Source organism: Ostrinia nubilalis, chromosome 22, assembly GCF_963855985.1.
Source record: "Ostrinia nubilalis chromosome 22, ilOstNubi1.1, whole genome shotgun sequence".
In the NCBI taxonomy this organism is placed as follows: Eukaryota; Metazoa; Arthropoda; class Insecta; order Lepidoptera; family Crambidae; genus Ostrinia; species Ostrinia nubilalis.
The window spans coordinates 1,421,390-1,443,182 of NC_087109.1; the positions used below are offsets into that span (position 1 = coordinate 1,421,390).

Here is a 21,793-nt window from a genome sequence, read left to right on the forward strand (position 1 = left end):
TCAACAAATGGGTCTTTAATGGACAAGACAAAAATCATGTCAAATGCCGTGATGTACCCACTCCTCTGAAGATTGGAGACACTATAAGTTGTCTGATGGCCGCTGGGGCAGGAAAGTTCTTGAGTGGCGACCACGAGCTGGAAGACGCAGCGTGGGCAAGCCTCCCACTAGGTGGACCGATGATCTGGTGAAGGTCGCGGCAGGTGCCTGTATGCGAGCGGCACAGGACCGGTCTTTGTGGAAATCCTTGGGGGAGGCCGTTGTCCAGCAGTGGACGAAACGAACGACCGAGTCTTTATTTTATTAGATTGGTATATTAAGATCTAAAAGTGGGTGCCATATCTTAATTTTTGATTGAATAACAAGCGATCTCAGCAATTATTTTGTAATACTTGTTTCATTTACCCCTTGGTCATTTGGGAAAGTTCATCATGAAAGCGTTATTGGCTTATGATAAGCGCAGTATAATTGTATTATTACTGCGCATTTAAAGTTTTGATAAATTATTTTGATTCACACTCCCACTCATAAATGCAGTTAAGTTGTAAAGATACGGCGCATATATTACGTTGTAAGAACTAAAATTTAAATCAATCATTTAACACATGTACCGTAAGTAACGAAAACTACTGATAAACGCAGTAAGGAACAATCATACTGCATTCATGGGTAGTAAGTATCGAAAGAAAACTTAGTTAATCCATAACATAAACAGTTTTTTAATAATTTTAAATACAAAATATTAATTAAAATACAAAAACCTCATATCAAAATAAACTTTGAGTTTAGCTCTATAAGCCCATATATTTTTTTTTACAAATATTTGCGTAACTAATTGTAGACACCCCAAAATAAAATTTCAACTTTGATCGCGTTTTTCTCGAAACTGTTCACGTGTTACTTACTGCGTTTATAAATTGTGCGGCAGTATACGCCTAAATGAATAGACACATCCTACTAATCCTACTAATATTATAAATGCGAAAGTTTGGATGTCTGGATGTTTGTTACTCTTTCACGCAAAAACTACTGAACGGATTTTGATGAAACTTTACAGTATTATTGTTTATAAACCAGAATAACATATAGGCTATAATTTATGATGATCTGTGACAAACTAAATTTCACGCGGGTGAAGCCGCGGGCAAAAGCTAGTCAAAATTAACGCCATACTTAAATATGCATGTGTTGGACATGAATTGTACCATGTTCCTGTGCAAATAAATGAATTTGAATTTGAATAACATTATGATAAAAGTCATAGATGATATAGCTTATGTTTGGTCTTTGAATGTCATAATGCGTAGATCTTGCCTAAAAAATCTGTATGCTCAGACTGCCCTCCCCCCTTTCTCAGAAACTATGACGAGAGAGAATTTAAATCAAACTGTTCCTATTTTAATTTTTTCACCAGTTTCGTAATAATCGCCATGGAGGCCATGGACCAGCTCCTACTCGCGTGCCACTCGCAAACCCTCAACTTATTCGTGGAGAGCTTCCTCAAGATGGTGCAGAAACTGCTGGAGTCCACCGACCCTCAGCTGCAGATCTTGGCTACGCAAAGCGTGAGTATAACATAGCTTTTATGACCTTTCTTTTTAGTGTATTTCTATTATAGTACCTTTATGTTCAGTTTGTTGAACGAAAATAGGCAGATCTGTAGAAGTAGTAGAATATCTAGTAGTAAAAAGTAAACTTTAAGTAATGTTATGAATAAATAACATAAAAAGGGTCTTTGAAATAATTTATTAAACTTTGGAGACTGTCCCCATTAAATACACTCGACGTCAAATAAATCGCACCTCCCGCGACAAGCATTTTCAAACGTATGCATCCCCACTTCCCACTAATATTCGTACCATTTAAAAGCCTAGTTCTAACCTTCATTTCATTAAAGGAAAGGTTTTTACCCCAAAAATGTGTCTTTAGAAGGATCCAGAGTCACTTCTTCAAAAAATAGGTAGTTACGCTAGAGCCAACTTTTATGGCTATAAAACTGTTAAGTTGGGTTTAATTGCTATCCATCTGTTAAAGAGGACACGTGAAATCATTATTTGGTTTTATAATAATAAAAATTGGTCTCATTGATCCCATAGGTGGGCCCAAAGTGAGGTATTGTTTCAAGTCACATTTATGGTATATGTTAATCATTTATTAAGAAATTAAATGTGTTTTTCTTTAAGGATATTTATTGGGCTTTCAAATAACACCAATATTGTTGGGGTACCATGATTGTGTTAGAAGAAAATCGTTAAAGTTCGCGTCGCGGAAGGTGCGGTTTATTTGATGTTGAGTATATTTATAGTTGGACAACCTTTTCGATGAAGAGAATTCGCTAACAGAGCTTTTTTAAAAATTCACTTTGACCGGTAAGAATTTTATAAATATTAGAGCGATAGGGAAGCTAGACGAACTTATTAGGCTTGCCTTTACTTAATAGGTAACTAATCCTATTAAGATATTTTTGATCCAATTTTCGTTGATACATGAGTATTTACCACGTGACTGTGATAACCTATTGTTTCCAAGTTATACAGAGCACTTAAATTTTGAGTGATAGATTTTTTGTGTATTGTCTGCGATCAAGTTGCTAGGCCCATAGTAAGCCTGGCTTAGTTTGGAGACAAGCGAACGTAATAAGAACTGTTATTATTAAGTCTGACTGCCGAGAAATAAGACACAATAATATCGTTAGAGGCTCATTGGCGAGCTTTGCGGTGTCCAACGTCTTTACATTCATTAGGAAACTACATGAATTTATTTCTTATTAATTGATAAATAAAGTAGCATTTTTGTTTGCATAATATCTCGCGTTACGATAATTTACTCAAATAATAATCCCCGCAGTTTATTGCAGTCAACATAGAAGAAAATTGTGTCGAATCAGTACATAGTTTTACTTCTGTACTGTACCCTATTTGTCCCGCCCACAGGACCGTGCGGGGCCGTGGGCGGGGCACATAGCTCGTAGAGCTGATGGCCGCTGGGGCAGGAAAGTTCTTGAGTGGCGACCACAAGCCGGAAGACGTAGCGTGGGCAGGCCTCCCACTATGTGGACCGACGATCTGGTGGAGGTCGCGGGAGGTGCCTGGATCCGAGCGGCGCAGGACTGGTCTTTGTGGAAATCCTTGGGGGAGGCCTTTGTCCAGCAGTGGACGTCTTTCAGCTGAAACGAACGAACCCTATTTTGTGCGCAATAAAGCTTAAAATAAGTATATAATTTCCGCAGTTTGTCCGCTTCGCGAACATAGAAGAGGACACCCCATCGTACCACAGGCGGTACGACTTCTTCGTATCAAAGTTCTCGGCGATGTGCCACAGCAACCACAGCGATGCGGTCACCAGAGACAAGATACGGCTGGCCGGGATACAGGGGTTGCAGGTACGGAAACAACTGTTCAGTAATTCAAAGGTGAACCTGAATAGTCAAGAGAAAGAAAAAAGTAAAAACGTTTACTATTCGGTCTCAAAATAATAAATGAAATAGCCAGTTCCTTCTCCGGATTTCTCCTCTTTGGAGGAAGATTTCGGGTGAAGCTCGAAGAATCTTGTTGAGGCCTAGTCATCACTTTCCATTACATACACACCCTCAATTCTTACCATAGTAGGTATAATAAAGTAGACATGAGACTGACCAGAATCTTATGTGCTTCGTTTGCGACTAGTATAATATTTTTACTGACTGACAAAAGACAACTATTTGATTACAAAATTTCGCTATACCAGGGGTTCCCTAACTTATGTATTTGAGACACGTCTCCTTTTGACCATAAAAAACTTCCGTGCCCCATCCTCCAGTTCAGATCATTTATTGGTCGTATCGAGCAGTCCAGAATGCTTTCTCTCAGCGGTTGCAGGTTTTTTACACTTAACTACACAGATGGCCCGCACCCCCCTATGAAGGTCTTTGCCCCTCCTCTCATTTAGGAAATCCGTGCGCTATACCATTCAGTTGGTGTAATTTTTTCCACTTTTTCACATTCTAGGGTGTCATCAGAAAGACAGTGTCGGATGACCTGGTGGAGAACATTTGGGAAGCGCAGCACATGGACAAGATTGTCCCCTCGCTACTTTACAATATGCAGGTAAGAGCAGCTATCAAACGATTGCAGTTTCAAAAGGCATTATAATATTTACTATTCAATTTTCAAAAAAATCCTAGTCAATTGATGTGTAGTGAGATTATTTTTTTTATGAATAGTCCTGCTTTTTACCAGTAACATGGTCACCCTACTTTTTTTTAAATACCAGTGAATTTTTGGCAGATATGTTCCGTTGATAAGTTTTGCCCGAAAAATAATGTTGTGTCTTACTCTTAATTATAGCTCGCCCTTCGCTTGCCTTTCAGACTGCGGAAAAATACGAGACAGTGTCTTGCATGGAAACGGACACGCGTGACGGAGCGGAGGAGACGCCGCCGCGACTAGCGGAGGCCTGTCTGAGAGAACTAGTGGGCCGCGCGTCCTTCGGGCACATCCGCAGCGTGCTCCGGCCCGTGCTCACGTGAGTCTTCGCAAGACGGAGAAGCCCCCGTGGCTAGCGGAGACGCCCTCGTGGCTAGCGGAGACGCCCCCGTGGCTAGCGGAGACGCCCTCGTGGTTGGCGGAGACGCCCCTGTGGTTAGCGGAGACGACCCCGGGGCTAGCGGAGACGACCCGCGGCTAGCGGAGACGACTCGCGGCTAGCGGAGACGACCCGCGGCTAGCGGAGACGACTCGCGGCTAGCGGAGACGACCCGCGGCTAGCGGAGACGACTCGCGGCTAGCGGAGACGACCCGCGGCTAGCGGAGACGACTCGCGGCTAGCGGAGACGACCCGCGGCTAGCGGAGACGACTCGCGGCTAGCGGAGACGCCCCCGTGGGTATCGGGAGACGCCCCTGCGGCTAGCGGAAACGCCCCCGTGGCTAGCGGAGAAGTTCATAATGGAGCTTTTGCTCTGCAAAGAGCTACGCCCTTTATCTGAATCATTTGACTAGGTAGTTCAGTTATTTTTGGGTGTTTCCTAGATGTTTGAAATAATTTAAATTATTTTGTTGCAGACATTTTGACCGCCACGAACTGTGGGTGCCAAATGATTTCGCCGTGCACACTTTCAAGATTATCATGTTCTCGATCCAGGTATGAAAATACATAGATTAAAATATTTTCAATAGTTGTCAGAGTGATAAGAAATAATGAATTTCGCCAAAGAATTGTAAACCTTATATCCTTAAATTAAGGTTCAATATTAATATTATCAATTACTTATTTCCTTAATGAATTTTGAACATTATGTCCTTGTATTAAGGTTCAAGGCACAGTATTCGCACAGCGTAGTGGAATCGTTGATGCAGTATCTAGATGCAAGCGAGTGCAATTTAAAATAACCTTTTCCCCAATGCATTTTAAACTTTATTCCCTTGTAATAAGATACAAAATCTTGTACGGTGACGCCCAAAAGTCATGATTTCTCTCCAGTGGATTATAAACTCTATGCCTTTATATTAAGGTTCAATGTTCTTTTTCAGGCGCAGTACTCCTACAGCGTGGTAGAATCTCTTATGCAACACTTAGATGCGAGCGGGCCGAGCGCGAGCGATGCTCGTGCTAGGACGCGCGTGCGCGCCGCACGAGCCGCCGTGCTTAGCAATATAGTCGCTATAGCCGCTGGTGACAGTGTGGGTAAGTGTACCCACATTATGTATTTTGTATCCGGGTTGAACCGGAATTGTATCCGGGTCAAGCCAGATTTTTTATCCGGGTCAAGCCGGATAAAAAATCCATGCCGAGCGCGAGCGATGCTCGTGCTAGGACGCGCGTGCGCGCCGCGCGAGCCGCCGTGCTTAGTAATATAGTCGCTATCGCAGCTGGAGACAGTGTGGGTAAGTGTAGAGTCCGGTCGCCGAGCACGTAGAATTTCGTCCAATGACCCAAGCTACCTAGCTAGCTAAGCTAAAGCCTGGTCCGTGAGCACGTAGAATCCCGTCCAATGACCCCAAGCTGCCCATCCTAGTCGCTCGCGCGTAATTATGTTGCTGTCGCGCTCGCACACTCACTGCGGGCGCGCGTCGCACAGTCGCGGCAGCAATATAATTACGCGCGAGCGATAAGGATGGGTAGCTTGGGGTAATTGGACAAAATTCTACGTGCTCACGGACCAGGCTTTAGCTAAGTTATCTGTGAGAAAGAGCCCTTACAGCATGGCGGAATCTCTCATGCAGCACTTACGCCCGTATTCATAAACATTACTATGAAGTCTCACAGTGCGCGTGGACGCACAGGGTGACACACGAACCAATCACAGAGCTTTATTCAACGCTGTGCATTAGATTTGCTGCATCACTTAAGCAAGTATCGCTTGTAAATATGGGCGTTAGATGCGAGCGGGCCGAGCGCGAGCGACGCTCGTGCTAGGACGCGCGTGCGCGCCGCGCGAGCCGCCGTTCTTAGCAATATAGTCGCTATCGCCGCCGGTGACAGTGTGGGTAAGGCCTCAGCCTCGAACTTAGCGGGCAGCGGGGCGGGAGCGGCGGCGGCGCGGGAGCGGGGCGGGCAACGCAGACCCGTTCTCGAAACAAGCGGGCAGCTCGCGCGGCGCTTTAGCGGCGAAATGTTGTGTTCGGGGTTATGTTGTCGAGATATTTGTTTTTATTCGCAAACGAAATGTCTGAACAATGGCGACAATTTTATTTCGATTCAAATTTATTCCTAACGCTCGATTTATTGTGGGCAAAAGAAGGAGTGCGCTGCCCGCTCGTTGCCCGCTCCCTCGCCGCTGCCCGCTCGTTGCCCGCTCCCTCACCGCTGCCCGCTCGTTGCCCGCTGCCGCCCCGCTGCCGCGCCGCTGTTTTCGAGAACCGGTCTATTTGATTTTACGCATAAGATCCTGCCGCTCCCGCGCCGCCGCCGCCGCCGCCCCGCTGCCCGCTAAGTTCGAGGCTGAGGCCTTAGTGTAACTGTGGTCAAACCGGGTTTTTTTTATCTGGGTCAAGCCGGATTTTTTTATCCGGATTCAAGCCAGATTTTATATCCGGGTCAAGCCGGATTTTTAACCTTATTTCTTTCTCTTGATATACGGATTACCGGTTTTTTATATCTAGATTACTGGTTTTTTTTTATATCCGGATTAACGGGTTTTTATAACCGGATTACTGGTTTTTTATATCCGGATTACCAGTTTTTATATACGGATCAAACCGGACTTAAACCGAACATAAAAGTTTGAACTTTCTTGAATGTCACATCTGAATGGTTTAATTTTTTTTTCATCCGGGTGATTATTTATCCGGATTCTGTAATCCGGATGATTTATGTCTGGAGATGTTTCAACATTCTATATCATCGGAATCATTAGTCTCTTATAGCCTGACCAGGAACATAAAAACCCTGGCATAGAGGCGACTCAATTGCATTTGATAGTGCAACACTGAGTACAGTCGTACCTGTGTTAAATTAATAGGCTAACTTTATGTATCAGGATTCAGGATTACGGGCTAATTTGATATTTTCATAAATTAACGAAAAAATATTATTATAGGTAACCTGGTTTAAATAAATTAAATGAAACCATCAATCGAGCTAGTAGGATTTATTTTATTATTCATCAATAATCAAATTCAGAACTTGAATATTCAACTACAATGTCTGCTCATGAACGCATCAAACTCGGTACTTCTTTCCCAATTCCATAAAATTCAACACTTAGAAAGTGACAAAAAACTTTAAAATAGGTAGTTGAAACAAACCACAGCTAATTTTCATAGTGGACTGTACTATACGATAAACATGTCAGTCAATTTGACAACCTTTGTCGGAAACATTATTCAATGAAAATATTGTCCGAACCCTTAGTATTTCTCTTCGACAAATACATTAACACATCGTGAACCACTTTTCTTTCACGACTATAAAAATATTTTAGCAATTTAATTCACAAAATCAATTGCACACATTTAAAATAAAGTTTGTTTACACTTTGACAACAATAGACTGACATGCAAGGTGACATGTCAATGAAGTTTTCAGTTACTGTTGCCATTAAAAGAAATTAGTACCATTAGTTTTCCGCAACATGGCGAGGGTTTTTATGTTCCTGGTCAGGCTATACTTGATTTATATTCTTATTAAAATATTATGTTTATTTCCAGGCCCATCAGTTTTGGAGATCATTAACAACTTGCTGACTAATCTACGAGCTTCAGTTGCTAGAGATTCTGAGGTAACTTTTTAACTTCTTAAACTAGACATAGATAATTAAATTTTTATATTTTTTTGTATTTTTGCTGTCATTTGTCTAGGCATTTCTAGGACAAGTATAAATTAATCTAGGTACTACTTTTTCTGCAAAAATAAATCCAATAATAACTTAACAACGATTATTTTGTTGCTCTAAAACTGTCATTTGTCCAGGCATTTTTTGGATAGTCTGTATAAATAATTTAAACTTAAAATACTCCTGAAATAAACTGGAAGCAATAAGCTATTGAGTATTGAGTAAACTCATTTATTATTTTGCCAGTTGGCTTTTAATAAGCACTTTTCCACGTTGCAGTATACCACTGCTTCAGGAAAATAAATGGGCCAGTGCTGAGAAGAAGCAGCGCAAGAAACTCAGTCACTATTGTTTGTTTTCCTGCAAAAATAAAATCAAATACATACTTAACACTCTAAAAACTTTTCCTTACAGAAAGAAACAGACGAGAAGTTATATCAAGAAGCGCTCATCAATGCGTTGGGAGAATTCGCTGACCATCTCCCAGACTTCCAGAAGATCGATATCATGATGTTCATCATCAGCAAAGTGCCTAGCAGCCAGCGAGGGAAGAGTACCAAGGCTGACGCCATGCTGCAGACTATACTGCTGAAGTCGCTGCTCAAAGTGAGTATTATAAGTGACGGTAGTACACTATAAGTGATGGTACACTATAAGTGACAGTCCATCCACTATAAGTGTTATAAGTCACGGTACACTATAAGTGACAGTACACTATAAGTGACAGTCCATCCACTATAAGTGCTATAAGTGACGGTACACTATAAGTGACAGTCCATCCACTGTGTGCTATAAGTGACGGTCTACTATAAGTGACGGTACACTATAAGTGACAGTCCATCCACTATAAGTGCTATAAGTGACGGTCCATTAGAAGAGACGGTGTTGATAAACAAATAGACACAGCACCGTGGTGTATTTATATCATATCATCAGTAAAATTCCCAGTAGTCAGCGAGGGAAGAGCACCAAGGCTGACGCCATGCTGCAGACTATACTGCTGAAGTCGCTGCTCAAAGTGAGTATCATAAGTGACGGTACACTATAAGTGACGGTACATTATAAGTGACGCTACACTATAAGTGACTGTCCATTATAAATGACGGTACACTATAAGAGACGTTGCACTATAGGTGATGGTACACTTATAAGTGACGGTCCACTATAAGTAACGGTCCTCAATAAGTGATGGTACACTATAAGTGCCGATCCACTATAAGTTATGGTCCACTATAATTAATTGACGTTACACTATAAGTGACGGTCCTCAATAAGTGTTGGTATACTATAAGTGCCGGTCCACTATAATTGACGTTACACTAAGTGAAGGTATACTATAAGTGACGGTACACTATAAGTGACGGTCCAGTATTAGCGACGGTGTTGATAAACAAATAGACACAGCACCGTGGTGTACTTATATCATATCATCAGCAGTCAGCGTGGCAAGAGCACCAAGGCTGACGCCGTGACGGTGACGGTCTTACTATAAGTGACGGTCCACTACAAGTGACGGTCCACTACAAGTGACGGTACACTATAAGTAACGGTCCACTATAAGTGATGGTACACTATAAGTGAGTCCTTGGTGTATATCGTCAGCAAGGTATTAAACACATAGCTCGGGAATAAAGAAATTCCTAGGAAAAGTATACATTTCCTAGGATATGTGCGTATTAAAAAAATCTCTGAAGCAATATTTTATACATTTCCTAAATAGCTTCGGAATTGTATACATTTCCTAGGAATAGTATACAATTCCTAGAATTCATACATTTCCTGTAACATAACTAATAAACTAAAAATAAATGTTTTATTTCAGGTGGGCACAACGTACAAGACAACAGAACTCAGCAAGGCATTCCCTGCAGCATTCCTAGAAGCATTACTCCGAGTTTGCCACGCGAGCGAACCCGCGGCGCGCGCTATACTGCAGCGTATACTACACACGCTGCTGGACAGACACGGGAATTCGCCCGCGCTTATAACGCCGCAGTAAGTTGTAGTTTTAAGTCAGTTTTAGTGGTTCTATCAAAGGATTTATGTTAGCCAGATGAACACCTGCATATTTAAACCAAAAACAAAATACACACGTAAAAATAAAAAGTACATAGGCATAGGCCCTCAGGATAACTACCTGCTATTGAAGGATGTTAGATCTATTCTCATAAATAACACACATTACTGGACTTAACTTGCACATTATATTGCTTTATTTTAAATACTATTATTTCAATCGTCAGATATCTTTTAACTGAAGAAAAACCTTGTCATTTTGACATATTTCCCATACTGAAACTGCCAATGTGCCAAACACGAATTTAAGAAAACAAAACAAAACCGCTAAAATGGCGCTTAACATTCCCGCCAAGAAGTCCAACATTGACTTTACTTACGTAAATGTCACTGACGCGTCTTTCCATTCTATACATAGCCAGAACGCAAGGGTGTGAAACTAATCGAGTATAGTTTGGATGTGACTTTTTTTACTAAGCTCCTCCAAACTATACACGACCAGTACGCATACGCTGCGTACTGCTCGCGTATACTTTGTAGTGACTTAGGTCAATTATCTTACTCCAAAATATACATCGTCAGTACGCATACGGACTAATCATGTATGTATTGTAATAAGTTCGCGATTACAATGTATACGCGAGTACTTAGTTGCATGCTCGTCATTTTGACTTATTTACCTCTCTTTCTATTGCATATTAATTCATAACTGCGTGTCTACTTTAAACATTGAATCAATTTCGACACGTGCCATTGTTTTGATAAAGAGCTTTTTGGTGTTTCATATTCTGCCATAGAATATGAAACACCAAATCTTTTAAGAATTATGTATGTGAAAATGATTTTTGTTCTTGAGATAAAAGCTTATAAATAAAAATGAATATCCCTGGACATTTTACACTGCGCTTCTACCTACTCCCAACCTAAGCAAAGCTTGTACTATGGGTACTAGATAACGGATATAAACATACTTAAATACTTTTTTTGTAAATACATACTTATTATACATAGAAGACACCCAGTCCAATACAAACAAATATCAAAATATGTTCATGCACACAAATTAATATTTGTACTGTGCGGGAATCGAACCCGCTACCTCCGGAACAGTTATCCGTTTCGAACCACTACACCGAACGGTCGACAATTTTAGTTAATAATGCACGTTTAACTTTCTTCATTCACTCTCACTAATAAATAATTGTTATTTAATTTGAAATCTACCTAATCAATTTAATTTCAGAAACCACTTACATTAGTGTTATAAATCTAGATTTATTATAATAATTATGTAGATTCAGTAAAATAATAATATTTTATGTAAAAATTAATGAATTTAAAAATGGCATCACCGTACGTGATCTACATAGGTAGTTCTTATTTCTAATCTCGGGGACAAAGCACGAGCATAATATCTAATAAATGTAATAATTTTAAATATAATTCCATATTTTATTAAATCAAATAAACTAAACACACTCTAGTCAACTGTAAGTGGTGTAGTATAGTTTGGAGCGAAGACGGAATCCATCCACGACACAAACTATACACGATCAGTACGCAAAATTCGTGTATAGTTTGTAGTGACCGACTTACAAAGAGACACTCCAAAATATACACGAGCAGTTTCCTACGGGTGCGTTCTGGCCATGTATAGAACGGAAAGACGCGTCACTGACAGCAGTGTACCTACCATGAGCTGTTTACGTTATAGTTCCAAAATACTGAACTGTCCTATGCATGACATTGACAGTGGGGCGCCACCGTCAATACCGGATCGCTGGTTCTGATTTTTGCCATGTTGGAAACCATATAGTCGAACGATGGTAGCGCCCCCCTGTCATTGAGTTTGGTGGGACAGTTCAGCGTGGGTCATCTATAGGTGTGCTCGCTAGCGAGTACGTCAAAAATCTCTATGAAGATTTTGTTTCTTGAAAGTAGCCGCTAGGGGCGCTGCACAATATGTCATATAATTAAATGTCATTTTTTTACGCAGTCGCTAGCGAGCACGCCTATACCTAAATTCTTTAGAAATTTCCATAAATGTAAACAAACACTTCTGCACACAATTACACCATAATCACTTACGTGTTCATAATATCATACACATTATTTCACAAGCCCATGAAACCAACTTTATTCTCACGATTATACAAGTTTGGAATCAATCTTTAAACAAATTATTTTAGCAAAATATGTGGACGATGAAAAGGACATCATCCACGTTTCATATATTTTTGGTCCAAAATCAAAAGTGCCGGCCAACAAAAAAAAGTGCTGTATTCTGACAGAATACGTCTGCCTTAGCATTTGTTACTATGGCACCAAAGCCGTAGCTCCACTGTGCGTCGAGTATTTGAGATCTAAAAGTCATCGACTATTCATACATTTTTTGTTCAAAATCAAAAGTGTCGGCCAATAAAAAAAAAAGTGCTGTATTCTGACAGAATACGTCCGCCTTAGCATTTGTTACTATGGCACCAAAGCTGTAGCACCACTATGCGTCGAGTATTTGAGATCTAAAATTCATCGACGATTCATACATTTTTTGTTCAAAATCAAAAGTGTCGGCCAATAAAAAAAAGTGCTGTCTTCTGACAGAATACGTCCGCCTTAGCATTTGTTACTATGGCACCAAAGCTGTAGCACCACTGTGCGTCGAGTATTTGAGATCTAAAATTCATCGACGATTCATACATTTTTTGTTCAAAATCAAAAATGTCGGCCAATAAAAAAAAAGTGCTGTATTCTGACAGAATACGTCCGCCTTAGCATTTGTTACTATGACACCAAAGCTGTAGCACCACTGTGCGTCGTAGTATTTGAGATCAAAGTCAGTCATTTCATATATTTTTAGAACTCAAATACTACGATGCACAGTGGTGCTACAGCTTTGGTGCCATAGTAATAAATGCTAAGGCGGACGTATTCTATCAGAATACAGCACTTTTATTTTTTGGCCGGCACTTTTGATTTTGGACCAAAATGGATGATGTCCTTTGTGAGACTTGTCAAATTGACTTGAAGTTTAAAATTATGTGTTATCTCCATGTTGTCTCTGACACATCAGTGTTGTAACCTGTAAGTCATAGACAATAATCGGTAAATTTAATCGATTTTATTTCAATTATTCAATCATTTTTATTACTGAATGCATTTAAATAGATTTAAATAGGGTCTTAATCAACAATGTATTTTTTCTTCATTGAATGTACTACTAATTGTTTAATGCATTGCTTTACAAAGCATTATAAATTCTTTCTATAGAGTACGTAAGTACTACAATAATTTCAATCCGCGATTAACGAGAGGTTTTGTCGCCTCACTAGGGCACAGATTAAAAATGTTTTAATGTCAGTTGGCCATATTTGTTTACATATAGGGAAATTTCTAAAGAATACGACTTTAACGTAAACTCATGGTAAGCACACAGCTCATTGGCTATAACGTTACCGATATTTTAACGTTTAGATTTTCGACAAGTTACACCTAGCCTATCTTATACACGAATTTAGTTACTTAAATATGTGTCTTTAACGCTGCAGAATTTAATTCTTACAAGCAAGACTAATTAATTAATGTTTTTTAGATTGGAATACGCGGAATTAGGCCTGTCCGTGGAGAAATGTTCCCGCCAAGATCTGATCTTTATCAGCAAGCATGGCTACGCGATCTTCAGTTCATTATATGACGGTAAGTTTTTCAATTAATTTGTAAAAAGAAAGTACTGTGTTACTTTGAACATAATTTGTCCATCAAAGAGGAATCTAATTTTTGATGTACCTATCAACCTGAAATTGTGAACTCTGTTAGTTTATAATATAACGCGTGAGATTGTAAAGTAACAGTGGGTTAGGTTAGATTAGATTGTAATCTAACTACGTCAGGGTTATAAATCTGACGGAATTCACAGATAATCATCCCTCTTCGTAACGAATGCAGAAGGTTATTTCCAGTAACTAAAAGAAATATCGCCATAACAATAATTTCAGTCACAGGACGTCCATTGCTGAACATAGGCCTCCCCCAATGCTTTCCAAATAAGTAAAATAAAATAAATTGGCCGGTTGGTAGCGGCCTGCGTCCAGAACCTTTCTGCAACTGTAAAAAAAATGCTAAATATGTAAAATAGAACTGCTGGATCTATTAAATCCTTGTTAACTTGCTAATATTCTGTAAACAATATTAAAACTCCGTTTATACTGTAATGTTTTTCCTAAGGTTTACAACTGGAATCGAACACGCTAGAGAACATAGAAGCGATATACACAACGCTGGCCCTACTGATCATCGAACTGGCGTGCGAGGAGACTGTCTGTGACATACTACAGCTGGTACTCGCGTGAGTATATTAGTAAAAATATATTAATAATATTCCTGATGTTTTCCGAATAAAGCCTTGTTTCCTTTTTGTCATCTAAAGCTTGATTAAAAATAAAACAAGTTTTCTCATCCTGGTCGCTCTTTTTCAAGCCTTTTATATTCAAAGTGAAAAACATTATAAATTGGACATAGAGCATTACATTTACATTACACCACATTCTATTTGGTTTTCCTCCCTCACTGATGTAATGCAGCTCGAATCTGTAACGTTACATTACACGCGAATGCTCCCATTGAGGGAGCACCTTTATAATTGTTTACTAATAATAGTATTGTTAGCAGTACTCAACAATAGATTATGTCATTAGTAAGTCGCTCGTTATGCATCTCGATGATTGTCATCGTAATTACTTTTCGATAGTAATTCCCCTGTGTTCTAATCTAACGGTACTTACTTAACACTCGTTACACCATATTTCTGGATTACATTCGGGGGGGTTAATTAATTCTATCGTGTTATGTATCTACTTTTAAAGTTTTTTGTCAAATGATGATTGAAATTTAGGTGGTTGCGCAAGCCTGCATTTGACATTTATAGAGGGCACCTGCTCTGTCCATCCGCAGAAGTTTTAGCGTAGACCCTTAAGGGCCTTGCGACGCGGATTGTAAGCGGTTTCAAAGCGGAGCGGTGACGCGGCGGCGACGCCCCGGATGCGCAACGTTTCCTATAGTTGTCGCCTCGTGTTCGCTTTAAAAACGCTTGCAATCCGCCAGTGTGGCAGCTCTCTAAGATGTGAACTTCAAAATCTTTGTGTAAGGCCCAGAACAGACGGTGAAACGCAACTGCAACGAAACTGCAACTGCTAGTTACTTTTGAGTTGCATCTAAGTTTCTGCCATAGCGTCCGTTGAGAGACCACACATGACGCGACCAGTTTGAAACTTTCAGTTTCAGTTTCATTCATCAGAATCATCACAAAGTTGCAGTTTCGTTGCAGTTGCGTTTCACCGTCTGTTCTGGGCCTAAGAGTGTTTTCCTCGTTTGTGTTCAGCATCCAGCAGTCAGCGCTGTCCAACCCGGTGCTGGGAGTAGCGCAGCAGTGCCAACTGCACGCGCTGGTGGCTTCACTTCTAGCGCTGCTGCCACACGTTATGCGTCTGCAGCGCCTTGGGGACTACGTGCACAAGGTATAGTGTCCGACCGAATATCGATTTTCAGCCGAAAACGAAAACGAAAACGAAGCTTCGGCTGCAGTCCCATTTTCGGCCGAAAACAAAAACGAAAACGAAAATGACCTTCAACTGTCAAATTTCAGCCTGTTTCCGATGAAATATACAAATTTTCGTTGCTTTTACTTTCAAATTGTTTATGTAGTCTTGTAAACAATATGAGAAATGTAAAAACTTCGAATACCGGAAATATTTTGACCAAAAACTTATTGACGTTTGACAGTAGATGGACGAATTTAGGATTAGGAACCGACATTAGGCAAAAAATTGAAGAATTAATATTATGAATTCTTAATGGAATGTTATTTCCGGTGTATACTGGAATATTGTTTTTTCAGTTTATTTAAGCAAGTGAAGAAGAAATTAAGGGGGACCAGTGGGAATATTTCAACTTCAAAAATTTATACAAATAAAACTAATGATTTTTATTATTTATTACTAATCAAATGTAGAGTTTAACAATGCGGATTTTATTTTTATAGGCAATGTCGTTTAAATGACGCCCGTTTCACTTGAGGCAGTACAGCCGGACCTTGACTTGAGATATATTATCCCCACAAGAAAAAGTCGCATGGTGTGAGAATTGGCGACCGAGGCGGCTAGGGTATGTGCCTGAACTTGCTGATCATGTATTTGAAAAAAAAAATGTCCTCAGTGTCTCCATGGAAGTCCTATCCGTGTGTGGTGAGACACGTCTTCTTGCTGAAATAGATTTCTGCAGTTGTAGCCGGGATGCAGTTGCAGTTGTGATAGACATAGTTGTGGTAGACATTCATCAATCATTCGACAATACACCTCAGCATTGACTTGTTGTTTTTTAATTTCGTCTTGAAATTGGGCCACCCGTTCGTCGTCGCTGCTGATTTTCATGAGTCTGAATGAATCCTGTAGACAACTGTTCTTTGTATACGTATACGTCACCAATGACTTCCATGTCTATCAAAATACCCTCTACTTTTCTTTAATTGATATTAAAGAAAAGTAGAGGGAAGTAGAAGTAAGAAAAGTACTTGTGTGTCTCCACAAATACCCTCTCCGTTTCTTTAATATTAACTCGCGTGTCTCTACAGATCATCGAATCCCGGAGCTCGGAAGCACCTCAATTACTGCCGCCACTACGCAGCGAGTATCCACAGCTGGCACCCGCAGACATGCCTTCCAGCCTGCCCTACCTCATGGTGGACCAGGTAAGATACCATAAGATAAATAAATAAATAAATAAATAAATCTTTGGACAATTTCACACAGCGCCAGCTAGGCCCAAAGTAAGCAACTTAATGCTTGTGTTATGGGTGCTAGCTTAACGGATATACTATTTACATACTTGTTATTTTTTTAAATACATACATATTATACATAGTAACACCCAGACCCGTCACAGAAATTAAAATTCATCATTTCAATTTCTGCCCGGCCGGGAATCGAACCCGGGACCTCTCGGCATAGTAGTCCGCTCTGAACCACTACACCAAACGGCCGACTAAATGATTGATGGATGATTGGAATGCTTTTCATGAGCTATCAAAACTTATATTTTGTCAAAGCTGCTCACGTGATATTGGCGAAATTGTGGTTTCCAAAAGCCAAGATTATAGCCATGTAAAAGAAGATACCTAACTAATGGGCACTTTTTGTAAGCGCTGGGTCTAGACAAGTGGCATCTTTTGATCGAATCGAAATCCGTTAAAACTCCATAGAAAAAAAGGCTTTTCGACCATCTTTCGATATGAATGTTGTCACATTTGACATTTTGCCTAGGGGGGCTGCAACTGTCACCAATTTTTTAACAGCAAATGGAACTATCAAACCTGTTGAGGGTGTTTTCTATGTACATTATGTATGTATTTACAAAAAAAAAGTATTTAAGTATGTTTATATCCGTTGTCTAGTACCCATAGTACAAGCTTTGCTTAGTTTGGGACTAGAAGCGCAGTGTAAAATGTCCAAGGATATTTATTTATTTATATGTTCGACTGTTGTGGGACGTCCATCCTTATGACTGAATATTGATTTATTTGCAATTAGGATTTTAAAAAGCGTTACAGGAAACCGGAATCTGCGCGATTCAATATTAGGGCTTGAATGAAGTATGTTTTTAAAGATTATTATTTTATCAACCACCTATTCCACCTGCTTTCTGTGTCTGTTTCAGATGGCAGTATGCGAATGCCTGAAGGCAAGTGGAGTGGAATCAGCTCGTCTGCAGGCCGCTGCCCCGTATGCAGGAGGCGCGGCCTTGTCTCTGGCCCACCGTCATAGCTGGGTGGAAGCTGGTGAGCTTTAGTAACTTATACCTTATCTACAAAGATTTAAGTCTCAAAGTTCCTTAAAGCGAGTGGAGTGGAACCAGCTCGCTTGCAGGCCGCTGCACCTTAAGCCGAAGGCGCGGCTTTATCCTTGGCCCATAGACACAGCTGGGTGGAAGCTGGTAAGTTTACATAATAATGTTATACAGGGTGAAATAATGTTATACCACAGAATAATAATAAGTACTACGTACAGAAGGTTTACTTCGCGAAGGTATTTAAAAAAATGTATTTATTTATTTAAAGGCACAACCACAGAATACAATTCAATAAAATTACAATGATAACTTAACTAGGTTTCACATTTAAATTATATTCCTATGAATGTTGCACACAGCATTTATATGCTCAATGTCATTACTACCTTTGCTACATTTTCTTTTTTTATTATTTTCTATAATAATATTTTGACGTTCATAAGCGCCACTTGTGGTCTAAACTGAATAAATATTTTTGATTTTTTGATTGTTTTTTTTTTTAACAATATGGTGTAATTTAGCTTGTCTCAAGAGTCAAGCATCATTTTGTTGACAAACGTCAGTGATCGGTACTGCGCCGAAGCCATAAATAAGACTGACTTCGGTAAAATGATGAGTGACGTGAGGTGCCAAACTGCAGAAAATGGCGGAGGAAATACATGATTAAGCATGAATTATCATGAATAATATTAACCACTTATTTACCTCTCAGTGTCTTGAGGCAACTTAAAATAGTACATTTTGTGTTTTTATTATTATTTAGGCAGTTAAATACTGCACAGTATTTAGTACACCATTTTCTTTATTTTTTTCCATCATACAAGAATACGCGTGCGTGAGTCAATGCTCGCTCGTATGTGAGGCCTTGTCGAATAGTAATCCTGTAGGGTGCCATCGTGCTTGTTTTGTTTTCGATGTAAACTCGCGGATATGAACAGGCCTGGTTATACTTGATTATTTTCCAGCTTGTATTATATTTTATCTGTAAAGAATTATATACCATTAGAATATACAGCCAGTCCCGAATATGTAGCAATATGGAGGTATTGCTCATTTAAATTCAAATAAATTCAAAGAACAGGCCACTTTTAGAGTACAGACACAAGCTCAAGTAAAGATTGCCTAAAACATAAGATGTCATGCTTGTGCTGAAAGGAAGAGAGACCTCCTCAACTTTGTCAGATTTTTATTTATTTAGGCTGGATTGCACAATAACCGGTGTTTTTGTATAGTGTTTGACAGATTTTTGACGTATGTTAAAGTCAAAGTTAGATGGTGCAACTCAGCCTTAGAGAAACAAATATTTAGACATAAATGCGACGGCAAGTAAAGTCCATGCACTGGCCTCACTTTAAAAGTTTCCTCTATGGCAGAAATTACGGGACTATTCCCACCTCTCGTTCCCACCACTGCAACTCCTGTGTAGCCAGGATCTACAGCTTGACCGCCACAAAAACTCAACCAATGAAGGTCAAGTTTGTCCCGGGGGAAAGTTAAACTGTCATTGGACCCGCAACGAAATTAATCGGAAGAACATAGGAGGAGTTCGAAATTAAGGTTCGACTTCCCTCCATTCCCTCTATGGCAGAAATATTAATTCTGTATGTTTGTCTATGTCAGGAGCAGCACAAGGCCGCGACAGTTTAGCTGATATCGCAGCCGGGCCCGCGGCGGAGCCCGATAGCGCTAACAGCTCGCCGGGTGTGCAGAGAGTAAGTATATGCAACGAGCTAGGGCCTAAGTATATTCTGCGTCAGGCTTATTTTCCATAAAATGTGTTCTAAGCTGTTTTGCGAGAGTTGTGTTGTGAGGATTGTGTCCGAGAGACTCGAACAAAAAACTATCAGTTGCTAGGTAATGTAAGAGCGCCTTCTTTAGTACATCATAATAAGAAAACTTGTGTGGATCTTCAAAAAACTGAGGCACGTCACTTCTCAAAATCTTCTCTATAGCATCTACATAGCTTTGGCCCAATCTGTCATGATATATTGCATAGCTATCTGGGGAGGTGCCACAAAATCTAAATTCCTCGAGGTAGAGAGAGCACAAAGATGCTTACTAAAGACGATGTTTTTTAAACCGTACAAAGGACAATGTTCGTTCTCCATACATTGTTCGCCTAAGAACCAACAATTTTGACATATTACTACCCGAAAGCGAAATAATACGATTCTGTGTGTAAGAACAATAATTCCTGATGGACACTTGCCATAAAATTAATGATTAAGAATATTAAATCACAGCGATTTTATAATATGTCGTTTATGACAACATGGCGTCTAATGTATTGTGTGAATGTATGAACACCGATTCGCGAAAAATGTTTTGTATTGTCGTCACGCCGAGTCGCAGCCAAATAGTATAAAATAATAGAACAAGTTTTAGAAATACAACTCGGCATTCCACTTTTATAATATGCCCACATATTGCACGTAAATAAACAACATGAATCGTAGGTTGTTTCCACCCTTGTCATCTGACACATGAAATAAACTCCTATTGTATTATAGATATCGAAGCCGAATCGTATATAATAATAGAATGGGTTTTGGAGATCACTCGGGGTTCCACTTTTATAAAATACCTACATATTGCATAAAAATAACACGAATCATGAGTTTTCTTTTCACCATTTACATCTGACACGAGATAACAAACTCCTATCTCCATGACTACCGTCGTAGTCTATGCCAAAGACTACAATATTTTAAGCAAGAAGTTTCAAACCTTAGCGGCTACGGTAACCCCTGGGCCACATACATCGTGATAACATTCGGTCGACACTGGAACGAAGTCTTGCGATTATGCAAAAAAGCATCGTATTCTAGTGCGGCTATATCACGTTCAACCGGGGTTTTAATTCGACTAAAGTCCTGACTAAAGACTGGAAGAAAATACGCCGCATTGTATGAGCACTTCGTGTTCGTTAAAGCGGCTTCAGATCTAGAGCCCACATAGTTTTCTTTCCAATAATATCCGCAAGTAGCGCTGCATGATCTTTACAACAAAAACGGCAATAGTTATTAAGGTGCCAAAATTATATGATTACTTTGGCACGGTATTATACACGTTCGAAGATTTGTCATTTTCATTCATTTCATCATCATCATCATCATTTCAGCCACAGGACGTCCACTACTGAACATAGGCCTCCCCCAATGACTTCCACATTGCACGGTTGGTAGCGGCCTGCATCCAGCGCCTTCCCGCTACCTTTATCAGGTCGTCGGTCCACCTTGTGGTGGGTTGACATTGCAGAATATGACTTTTGATAGGTTCATCATAGAATTCGGCGGGGATATCCTCACGGAGGAAGTTCGTAAAAGGGCGGAACAAGATCTTATAATAATGCAAGGCCGAAGCTGTAACGCATGTGCTCCTACGTGTAATCCGGCGAGTATGCAATAAATAGTAATGTCTGGTAAATAGTGGTAATACGTATCGTTCGTTCGTTCGTTTCAGCCGAAAAGACGTCCACTGCTGGACAAAGGCCTCCCCCAAGGATTTCCACGAAGACCGATCCTGCACCGCTCGCATACAGGCACCTCCCGCGACCTTCACCAGATCGTCGGTCCACCTAGTGGGAGGCCTGCCCACGCTACGTCTTTCGGCTCGTGGTCGCCACTCAAGAACTTTCCTGCCCCAGCGGCCATCAGCTCTACGAGCTATGTGCCCCGCCCCGTCTATGT

General features: G+C 40.2%; 1 protein-coding gene across 1 annotated transcript in view; it reads left to right on the forward strand.

Moving 5' to 3' along the window:
* Window positions 1-21,793, forward strand: part of LOC135083013 (protein EFR3 homolog cmp44E) — a 45,669-nt gene that overhangs the window by 10,606 nt on the left and 13,270 nt on the right. The window contains exons 3-17 of the mRNA XM_063977776.1: window positions 1,415-1,565; window positions 3,230-3,382; window positions 3,987-4,085; window positions 4,349-4,503; window positions 5,041-5,119; window positions 5,509-5,662; window positions 8,128-8,198; window positions 8,667-8,858; window positions 10,075-10,247; window positions 13,858-13,961; window positions 14,490-14,610; window positions 15,643-15,778; window positions 16,891-17,007; window positions 17,973-18,093; window positions 19,725-19,816. Coding sequence (XP_063833846.1) covers window positions 1,415-1,565; window positions 3,230-3,382; window positions 3,987-4,085; window positions 4,349-4,503; window positions 5,041-5,119; window positions 5,509-5,662; window positions 8,128-8,198; window positions 8,667-8,858; window positions 10,075-10,247; window positions 13,858-13,961; window positions 14,490-14,610; window positions 15,643-15,778; window positions 16,891-17,007; window positions 17,973-18,093; window positions 19,725-19,816 — 1,918 coding nt within the window. The remainder of the gene's footprint in view (window positions 1-1,414; window positions 1,566-3,229; window positions 3,383-3,986; window positions 4,086-4,348; window positions 4,504-5,040; window positions 5,120-5,508; window positions 5,663-8,127; window positions 8,199-8,666; window positions 8,859-10,074; window positions 10,248-13,857; window positions 13,962-14,489; window positions 14,611-15,642; window positions 15,779-16,890; window positions 17,008-17,972; window positions 18,094-19,724; window positions 19,817-21,793) is intronic.